This window comes from Conger conger, chromosome 12 (assembly GCF_963514075.1).
Source record: "Conger conger chromosome 12, fConCon1.1, whole genome shotgun sequence".
Classification (NCBI taxonomy): Eukaryota; Metazoa; Chordata; class Actinopteri; order Anguilliformes; family Congridae; genus Conger; species Conger conger.
Genome location: NC_083771.1, coordinates 6,241,203 through 6,252,403, shown reverse-complemented (window position 1 = coordinate 6,252,403; position 11,201 = coordinate 6,241,203). Strand labels below are relative to the sequence as shown.

The following is an 11,201-nucleotide window of genomic DNA, read 5'->3' as shown; positions in this document are numbered from 1 at the left end:
GCACGCACGCGCGCGCACACATGCACACACAAACACAGTTTCTCTCACACACAAATACAAACACTCACACACACATATGCGCACACAGTTTCTCACACAAACATATGCGCACACACGCAGTCTCTCTCAGACACACACACACACACACACACTCACACAAACACAGTTTCTCTCACACACAAACACACACATACAAACACTCACACAAACATATGCGCACACAAACACACAAATACTCTCTCTCACACACTCTCACTCTCACACACACACACACAAACACAAACACAGTTTCTCTCACACACACACACACATATGCACACAAACATATGCACACACACACACACACACATATGCACACAAACATATGCACACACACACACACACACACACACACTCCGCTCACCTGACAGGTAGGCCCTGTCGTGCACACACACACACACACACACACACACACACACACACACACACACACACAACCAAGGAAAACCAAACCAACAGTCAGCCACCCTTGCTGGAAATAAAGCCCATTTAAGACTAAATATGGTCACGAGTCAATGTTAATGCAATTAATGAACTTTTGATTCTGTAAGGAAGCAACAACCGCAGCAATTACTCCTACGACAAGCAGGTAGCACATCAACGTCTTCTCGAGTTAAAATGCAAGTGAACCAGAATGTATCAACAGGAACAGCCGTTGAGCACTGATAGAAGCTTCCCTCTGTCCAGCAGAGCCAACAGTAAACTGTGTGATAAGGCTACCTCCCAACTGACTGTGTGGCCTGTGCGCCAACCAGACAGTCTGATTCACCACTCATCTCAACCGACGCAGGAAAGACTAAATTAATTTGCACGTTGGTGTGGAACAAAAAAAAAAAAACAACAACTTCCCACTGCAGCCTCCATAATTAATTGTTTACATTGTAATACTATTAGGACCTGGCTTTGAGGCTGCGTTGCTACGCTACAACCTCAGAAGAACGCCGTAAATAGTCGCTTGTTCATAAGAGTAGCAGCGTTCTTTCACAGAGATAGCATCTTCACTCCTCCTTTCGGGTGTGCGTGTGGGGGAGGCACACCACAGTGGTGAGTGTGGTGAGGTACAGGGGCTGTCAGGCACAGGGCAAACGTAGCTGAACTGACACGGTTGGCACACGACGCGGCCGACCTCACCGCACAGGGAGTACCCAACGCGGAGTTACCTGCAGAGTGGTAGAGGGGCAGGCAGTCGTACAGCACGTCGTCAGACCTCATTCTGAAGCCGTAGTACACCAGGGCAGCCATGCGGTAGTACCTGACACAGCCAGACACAGCAGATGAGTTTAGAGCAGAGAGAGAGAGAGAGAGGCCCGCGCTCTCACACAAACACAGCGTTGTTACGTGCGAACGTCAGGCTCGCTCACCTGCTGTGCACAACAATGGCCGCCTTGGGCATTCCCGTGGTCCCTGATGTGTAGATGTAAAAGAGCCGGTCTGTGGAAGGAAGGGTTGGAACAACACTGTTTTATGCTCATATGCTTTTTTGACATGACAAGATGCTGTGAGAATCGCACACTTCTCTTCATGCGATTGAAACATTTTACATTTGAAAATCACCAACATGTTCTGACATGTAGTACTACACCCTGATGAAGACATACTGCGAAAACAGGTCTGTGATTTAAAAAAAAAAAAACACAAAAAGAAATGTTTTATTCCCATGTCTGCCAAATGGCAATAATGTAATGTAATGAGTGAAAATTTCACTTTTGATTAATGGATGGATAAACAGTATATTTTGGGCGTGTGTTCTTACAACTTTTTTTAATGACAAAAACACTGGTCATTCCATGAGAACATGTCATTGCACTACATGTTTTAATGGAAATCTCAGGCCACCGCTTAGCCAATGCAACAGGAACATAAAAATCACCTGAGATTTCACCCAAATCATACACAAATATATATTTTTTGGCCAAAGGTAAATCTTGGCCTATTTGAAATAAGGGGGAAAAACAAGAACTGTAGTACTACATAGGAAAGCATGCTCATTGCTAACTTTTCAAGTCAATAAATTAATTTCAGGCCACTGCCCATACAAAAGGAAAACATAATGATCGTTGTCAAGAAAATGCAAATCAGCATTTCACATCTGCATTGATCATTTAGGAAGGAGCTTAACATTCCTCAGAGAGCATATTCAACACAAGCCCAAAAGCCCCCGGTCACTACATGAGCGGAGGATCTGGAGATGCGGGGACGGGAGTGACGGCGACGCACGCGGCGGGCGGCTGACCTGTGAAGCAGCGCTGAGGTGGGCTGGGCTGGTGCGCGGGCGCGGCCTCCAGCAGCCGCTCCAGGCTCTCCGTCCCCTCCGGGACCCGCTTGGGGTCGAGGTCCCCGCAGCAGAGCAACTTCACCGACCGCCCCATGGAGCTGTGAACTTCGCACAGCGCTGGAGGAGAGAGAGGCCGTGACTCACCCTGCCTGGCGCGGTGCAGTTATCCCCTTAAAGTCTCAGCTCGTAGTGGGCCCGTCTACAACCTCGCCTGCCCCATAATCCAGTCAAATTCACTTCATCGGTCATGGGACCTCATCCGCTCCCTAATCTACTCAAATGTACTTCTTTAATCATTAACTGGGTTATATCCTTCACCGCCTATCTCAGTCTAATTCTCCCAAAACTTGTTTTGCGCCCCACCAGGTCTAATCGCCCGCCCTACCCACCACCTGTGATATGTTTTCATTCATGATTATTCGGACATTCCTGGTTTTTATTTTTCTCCATACAAACGTACGGAGGAATAAAAGTTAATTATTTTTACTCTAACGAGAAGCACAGTACCACCGCAGCATTTACAGATGCAAAAAGGGAGGTGATAATATCACAGAACAAAGTGACGGTTATGCACAGAGGCAGCAACAGATGGTATTCAAAAATAATACCATCTGAATTTTACAGTATTACCTACCCGACTATTATCATTTTATTAAACACATTTCTTAAAACAACAAAAGGTCTACCGGACACACTGGTGAGCCAAGAATACAGAAACCCAGCAAGGTCTTTCAGAGACCATATAGTTCGCTAAGATTTAATTTACTTTTAAATCAAAGAATCAAATCGAGATAAAGCAGAAGGCCTTCTGTCTGTCACCTACACTAATGTGTGGATAACACGATTCAAGTTGGAAGACGTGGGAATGATTCAAAAACGGTTGAGGGACGTGCGTCTTAGTACAACAATAAACTTGATCTTTCACAGCTTTTAATATTACCCCGATTCTCCGGGTCTTGTATGTAATCTGTAACTCCTAACGTTTAAGACCCGCAGCACACTAAGCGTAATGGTAATGTCTGTTTAAAGGATGTGGTGGTATGCTCATAAACACCCTACTCCCGACAGCACAGGATACAATGGTGCACATAACACGGACAAGAAACCACAGGCTTTGTCACCACAGTGTGAACACTCTGTGACCCATGAGACAGGAAATGAGGCACTCTTCCCCTACTGACATCACCCTACCGCGCACTGGAAGACCCGGGGAGGACTCTTCAATGCACTGCGTTGCATGAGGGAGCCACTCTCTCATATTCATTAAAAGACGTGAGTTTCATTTCTATCGACACGCACTGTAGGGTAATTCTGCCAGATAAATTTGTACGTGCCTATTATTAGTTTTATGATTAATTTCCTGTTAGGTCTTATTGTTGCTGTGTTGGAAAACATGTAATAAAGTTTTATATTATTATTAGTATTATTATTATCATTATTAATGGAAAGGGCACGTTGACAAAGGCAAGGACAAAGACATGCATTGTAGAGGTGCACATCACTCTCACCTGCACTTACTCAAATTAGGTATGGAGTCACATTGGAGTATCCATTGTCTAAAATGGTTAGTACCTGCCCCAGCTTAAGCTGCTACCCTCAGTGCGTGCGCCAGACAGCCCATTACAATACTACTACGTTTCTTTTTCCTTCAACTTTTCAGCTCCTATCCCATCTCCGTTACCGCCTAATTGCACTTCCCTGTTATGGTCTCAGGTGTTCCACCTGTGCGCCAGGTGTTCTACCTACACTGCCCCATCTCTAACATAATAACGCTCAGCGTCAGACAGCTCCATGCCGAACACTGCCCCATCTCTAACATAATAACGCTGAGCGTCAGACAGCTCCGTGCCGAACACTGCCCCATCTCTAACATAATAACGCTCACCGTCAGACAGCTCCGTGCTGAACACTGCCCCATCTCTAACATAATAACGCTGACCGTCAGACAGCTCCGTGCTGAACACTGCCCCATCTCTAACATAATAACGCTCACCGTCAGACAGCTCCGTGCTGAACACTGCCCCATCTCTAACATAATAACGCTCAGCGTCAGACAGCTCCGTGCCGAACACTGCCCCATCTCTAACATAATAACGCTCACCGTCAGACAGCTCCGTGCTGAACACTGCCCCATCTCTAACATAATAACGCTGAGCGTCGGACAGCTCCGTGCTGAACACTGCCCCATCTCTAACATAATAACGCTCACCGTCAGACAGCTCCGTGCTGAACACTGTCCCATCTCTAACATAATAATGCTCACCGTCAGACAGCTCCGTGCCGAACACTGCCCCATCTCTAACATAATAACGCTCAGCGTCAGACAGCTCCGTGCTGAACACTGCCCCATCTCTAACATAATAACGCTCAGCGTCAGACAGCTCCGTGCTGAACACTGCCCCATCTCTAACATAATAACGCTGAGCGTCAGACAGCTCCGTGCCGAACACTGCCCCATCTCTAACATAATAACGCTCACCGTCAGACAGCTCCGTGCCGAACACTGCCCCATCTCTAACATAATAACGCTCACCGTCAGACAGCTCCGTGCTGAACACTGCCCCATCTCTAACATAATAACGCTCACCGTCAGACAGCTCCGTGCCGAACACTGCCCCATCTCTAACATAATAACGCTGAGCGTCAGACAGCTCCGTGCCGAACACTGCCCCATCTCTAACATAATAACGCTCAGCGTCAGACAGCTCCGTGCCGAACACTGCCCCATCTCTAACATAATAACGCTCACCGTCAGATAGCTCCGTGCTGAACACTGCCCCATCTCTAACATAATAACGCTCACCGTCAGACAGCTCCGTGCTGAACACTGCCCCGTCTCTAACATAATAACGCTCACCGTCAGACAGCTCCGTGCCGAACACTGCCCCATCTCTAACATAATAACGCTCACCGTCAGACAGCTCCGTGCCGAACACTGCCCCATCTCTAACATAATAACGCTCACCGTCAGACAGCTCCGTGCCGAACACTGCCCCATCTCTAACATAATAACGCTCACCGTCAGACAGCTCCGTGCCGAACACCACGGCCTTGGCGTTGGAAATGGTGACGCAGTGCACCAGGGCCTCCAGCCGCAGGTTGAAGTTGATGAGTGCGGCCTCCACGCCGATCTTGGCCATGCCCAGCCAGAGCCCCACGTACTGGGAGCGGTTCTCCATGAAGAGGGCCACCACGTCGCCCTCCTGGAAGCCCCGCTGCAGCAGGACGTTGGCCACGCGGTTCGAGTACGCGTCCAGCTCCCTGAAGCTCCAGGACTCGCCCGTGCCCTCGAAGATCAGGGCGGTCTTGTCCCCGAAGCGCTGCACCGTCTCGGCGAAGATCTTGGGGATGGTGTTGCGTTCCCGCAGGTGCTTCTTCACGTTCAGCTTCACCTTGAGCAGCACGCCCGCCGCACTGCGGAGACGGAGAGGTGAGAACAAACCTGCGGTCACACTAGGCTAGGCTAGGCTACATAAAGTAAGTAAGTAAGAGTAAGATTTAAACCTGAGGGTCATGCTTTCAAAGAGTAGAAGCACTATGATTATGCCCTTCAGTGAGGTAGTAATCTATCTATAACAGGAAAATACAACAGTATAAAGAGGTTTTGTACACGTCTGAGATATCACCTTGAAAGCATATGGATAAATGCATCAGCTAAAATAATCAGTCAATAATATGGTTTAATAAACTGAAGTAGGTGAGCTTTTTGGTGTCTACTATGACAAAGGGAAGGCCATAAAAAGGCCACAATGACTCATTAGGTACACTACACACGCCCACCTCTTTCACCACAAACTTACTAAATCTGGCTGCTTAAACAGGCTTGTGGTCATATGTGGAGCAAAGGTCCCATTTGACACAAAGCCTGCTTGTTCGATTCTCAAGAAACACCACCAATACTGAATGTGTAGCACATTCTAAACAGCTTCATCCTGTAACTACTGTCAACTGAAACATTCCTCCACCACTCCCTTATTGGTAAGCCTCAAGCCAGTATTGCTGGAGTTAGTAGACATTCTTGTTTGACAAAAAAAATTTTTTTTTTTTTTTTTTTTTTTTTAAAGAGTCTCCTAACCACAGAAGACTTCTGAAAGAAACTTGCTTGGGGATTCTGAGGAACTGCCACCCCTGCCCTCGTCTTACCGCCCGTGGCAAATTTACTCGCCGTGCAAAGTACTCACTGCACATCTCTTCCCACAGTCTTCAAGAAGATGTGTGCAAACTTCCAGCCACCGGAACCCAGGTAGAAAATTAGGAGACTAGGGACAACCTGCAGCCAGGGCAGCCCTAAGATCAGCCGAAACAGGAATAGAAGGGCAGTGCAACAGGCCAGGCGCAACATCCTGATGGAGGAGAGAATTAATAAATAAAACACTTTTAGCTTCAGTTTACAGTGCATTTTTATTAAGGTTTTTCTTGAATATGTTCCAACTCCGAGTTAAATACATTATGTTCAAGGATGTTGCCTATAGTACAGCGAGGTCAAGCAAGGTAGCCGTTTTGTACAGTACAGTAACATTATGCTGAGTTAATTAATATGTGGTTCAGACATAATCTAACAGAGGGATGACCGTGCCTGTTAATAAGAGACATACTAGAACGTTTTATGAAAACGGCTCAATCAAAACGCGTTTCATTAACAGGGGACAATTTAAACAAACAGGCCTCAGCCCCTTAGCACAGGGCCAATTTGATCAGAAACAATTCAACTGAGGGAGGCAGCTGTGCGAAGAGGAACACACAAACCTTGCCCTTTGGACTGTAATGTATCATTAAATAGCTAGATAAACTTTATAGTCTATAAACAGGACTGGGCGTATCGTAGGTGCATTAGCCCACCCCAAATTCTAAACATAACGTCACATACATACATAATTTACATATAAACGGACAACCAAATAAACAAACAAGTAGACGGCCGTAGCCGCACAGGCAATTATCTTGTCTTGTTATGTACGGCAGCCAGATACAGCTGCTATTTAACGTTAGCCAGAGGGTTTTAACTAGCATGTAGTGTGTGGTAGTTAAATGTACTATAAATATAATACATACTAATATATATAAAATATTATAAATGTATGCTATATAATACTGTTGACTAACGCCATTTACTAGCAGGCCGGTTAAAGTGAAGAATTATCCACAACACCATTTCTGTTCGTGCCATTGTGGAAGACATTATGACATACTATATGCTGCCGTTGTACATACAATAAAACACAAACTGATACGGATAGTCTCCGTTATAAACGATATTATAAGCACGCGTCAGGTGCACGTCGTCTTAAATCCACTGCTGCAGTGAGGAATCCCGCAACGCCTGAAAACCCATGAGTATTAAGTATTGGTCGTGCTGGCTACGTACAATTACTAGCCGAAAGCTAGCTAGCCATCTCATACGGCAGTGGATAACACTGCCGTTAATGCGTCTTAGCTAACGTCAGCCCGATAACAGAGCACGTACTGCAATGTACAATAGTGCTGGCTGAGAGAAACGGACTCCCGTTTCTTAACGTATCCGTATATACACATATACATATAAATGCGCGCAGGTGTAGCTATGTAATGTATGTGTGTACATGGCTGGATGAAAGACCCTGGATGGCCTTAGCCATTCAGACTCAATCGCATGCACGTGTTTGCATTTTTGTAACCTGAACAGTTTCCGTCGCTACTGGTAGCCGGGTAGTTAGCTTAACTCTAGGCTCTCGAATGTTTCCACAAAATAATTTAACGGTTAACGGTTTTGAAAATGCTACGCCAAAGCAACGGGAAGCTAGCTAGGTTTATATCCGTACGCTATTGCTAGCTACTTGCGCGCAACAGTACGCAATCTGGCCACCAGCATGACAATCTGCTGTTGTATTCACAGGCGTAACGTTAACGTCCAATTCATTTTGAGGACAGTGGTCTGTCTCGTAAATCTCGGTCCTGTTCCACGATTCTGGTTGCTAATAGCTGGCGTGCCTGCCAGTGTGAACAAATAGCAGAGACACACATGGAACACAAAAAAAACCAAACGCGTGTTCCTGGTCCAAGCGCATCAGAAATTGGCAAGGTTGTTAAAGGACGGTCAGGGAAGCCTGAGCTTGTAAAGCTCACTGTAACATAACGACAGCATAATGGAGGAGCCGGAAACGGACCACTTCAAGATAGTGAGATACAATAAAATGTGAGCATTTTCCTGACACCCGGGTACTTACCTCAAGGTCCCAAGAGAGATCCGTGAATTTGATGTAATGAACCAACAACCCGTTCTTCAATTCCACCTTGATCGGCTTAGCAAAACCTTCCTGTGCTGTGGTTCTCAGCTAACGTTAGCCACTTCATGCGTTTGTCACCCGGTCCTCACTAATAGCGAGCTAGCAAGCGATGTGCCGCTCTTCCTCTACTATGACACTCGTACGGCGCCTGCCTGTACTTTACTCCCATTCAATTCATCTGCTTGTTCTTATCTCTGTATTCATTTTACTTCGTATCTACAGGCAGCTAGCAAAGTACAGTAATTCAAATGACCTTATAATTTTCTTAGTCTTTCTCACCCGCCCCCTCTACATTCACCGGTGTACAGTGCGAGCAATGACAAGCACATACTCTACCAATCAAATTACCCGTAGCTTCTCATTTCATCCGATAGAGGTGGGGCTTGGGGTTGAGAAATTGTGCTGTCAAGGAAATGCGGCCCGGGCTACAAACGGTGCCTTTCAATTCAATACAGTACAGCATTTTCCACTCTACACTGCTTCTTTGCTGTAACGTACAGTACGGCGCGCAAAGACAAACGCTGTGTGGGCATCAGTGTGCTTCTGTCTGGATTGCAGCTGCGGTGCGGGATGTGACCCTACGGGACTGGGATAACTGAAGGGCGGGGATCTGCTTCCAGTCATGCCACCAGCACCAGGCTTGCGGGGGTTAGAATGAAAACCTTTATTCATTTCCCGCGCCAGCTGTGCAGCCCTCAGCTAGACACGTCATTGTGAATGACATTTCAACTCACACCATTTTCGAGCCAATCAAATATTGGGAAAACACAAGACAATGACGAGCGAGCAAGTTTGTGTGGCTGCATCTATTAGGCATTTATATAGCTCAATATTTGCCACGGCTAGATTTTCTAAGATTATACACATACAATAGTCTACTATTTCTCCTGCAAAGGTGATCTGATGGGGAACTGCATGCAACATTTAATGAATTAATTAATGAATGGCAGCTTTTAAATCTCTTAAAGACTTTCAATTAATTTATTTTTAATTCTCTTTCATACAGGAAAGTTTTTTTAATGGAGAATCTCCATTCAGACTCCAACTTGTGTCTCTGAAACTGGCCCATAATCTATTTCTAGTGTTTTACCTTAATTTCTAGCATTTCCCTTTAGTTTTTGGGAGTGCTTTGAACACATTGTATTTGATTGTAAGTGCAGTACAAGTAGCTTTTCTATCCTTAATACCAATAATGCACATAACGCTACAAATAACAACACCTTTCCTGTTCAGTTACTATATTGAAACTGGAAATAAAACACTGTGCATTTAATCCCTGGGAAAATGTAAATCGTTTCCAAATCGTTTGATTTGGAAATAACCCATATAGAACTGTACAATGAATTTCTAGATGACAAAGAAACTGAAGAAAAAAACCCCAGCTTACAGACAGGTACATTTACACACGCACACAGGTACATTTAAGCACAGACAGGTACATTTACACACAGACAGAAGTAGACACTGCACTAACAGCAGTAGTCTTCTTGGAGACAGTCAACAGCTATTTGTACAATTCAGGGTAAAGGTCAATGATGCTCACAAGTGACGTGAAAATAATATGAGCAATAAATTAAACCTCCCGTTGTCCATGGTAGCGTCTTAATAAAAGCATTCAAGGATACTGAATCGACAACACATAACACATTTAAAAGTATCACATTTTTCTTAATGACATTAGGAATGCGGTCAGAAGAAAATTGATATTTAAAAATATGCTCATCAGTGGTATTTTTGGAGTTGAAAACCTGGCACTCTGACAGGCTGAGGCCATCCCCACTACAATAACCCAAATCTGATTATTTTTTGTTTGTTTGAAGACATTTCACCTTTCATGTCCCTCTGACATAAAACTCTAGCTTTATCAAAAAGGGACCCTCCCGCTGCCTAAAAGGAGGCCCAAGTCATATTAAAAAATGCCTTTTGCATCTTTTTGCTGTCAGCAATTCCATTGGTTTGATTATTATGCTTAGTTTTTCCTTTTAGCACTTTAATGAGTGTAATCTGTATGTATATTCAGAATTTGTATTTTGGTTCATGGTTAGCACAGCCCACTTGCATGACTACTTTAATGGTGTTGAATCTACAAATGGAAATCTGCAAGTGTTCCCAAAAAATTCAACACGTGGTCCACGCTCAGGAAAGCATTTCACCTGAGGCTGGACAAATTCGTCCAACTGGGCGGAGACCCCGAGGTAGACCCAGAACCCGCTGGAGAGATTATATATCTCTCCTGGCCTCGGAACACCTCAGGATCCCCCAGGAGGAGCTGGAATACCCAGCCTAGCCTATTGCCACCGCGACTCCGGATAAGCGGGTGAAAATGGATGGATGGATGGACATGCAATCTGAGACGGCTGCACTCAAGGGAAGACGTGCCAGCAAGATATGACTGATATCTATGTTTATAATTATGAATAATAGTCATAAAATGTCTGCAGCTTTGGAAATCATACGATTACAGTCACAGTATTATCTATTTTGTGTACATTATTGCTTAAGACTATGAACCCCAGAATGCCCTGCACCTTCACACAGAAAAATACTGGTTTATTAAAAGTAATTTTTCAGAGAACTTTTCCTCGCCTTTCTTGGGTTCTGATACTCCATATTTTGGACATATG

General features: G+C 45.1%; 1 protein-coding gene across 1 annotated transcript in view; it reads right to left on the bottom strand.

The window, feature by feature from the left end:
- slc27a4 (solute carrier family 27 member 4) overlaps nucleotides 1-9,142 on the bottom strand; it is a 13,963-nt gene extending 4,821 nt beyond the window's left edge. The window contains exons 1-6 of the mRNA XM_061263066.1: nucleotides 8,518-9,142; nucleotides 6,496-6,657; nucleotides 5,334-5,728; nucleotides 2,273-2,431; nucleotides 1,401-1,470; nucleotides 1,200-1,291 (exon numbers count right to left, since the gene is read on the bottom strand). Of these exons, the coding sequence (XP_061119050.1) occupies nucleotides 1,200-1,291; nucleotides 1,401-1,470; nucleotides 2,273-2,431; nucleotides 5,334-5,728; nucleotides 6,496-6,656 (877 nt within the window). The 5' untranslated portion in view covers nucleotide 6,657; nucleotides 8,518-9,142. The remainder of the gene's footprint in view (nucleotides 1-1,199; nucleotides 1,292-1,400; nucleotides 1,471-2,272; nucleotides 2,432-5,333; nucleotides 5,729-6,495; nucleotides 6,658-8,517) is intronic.
- Between the last annotated feature and the right edge of the window lie 2,059 nt (nucleotides 9,143-11,201).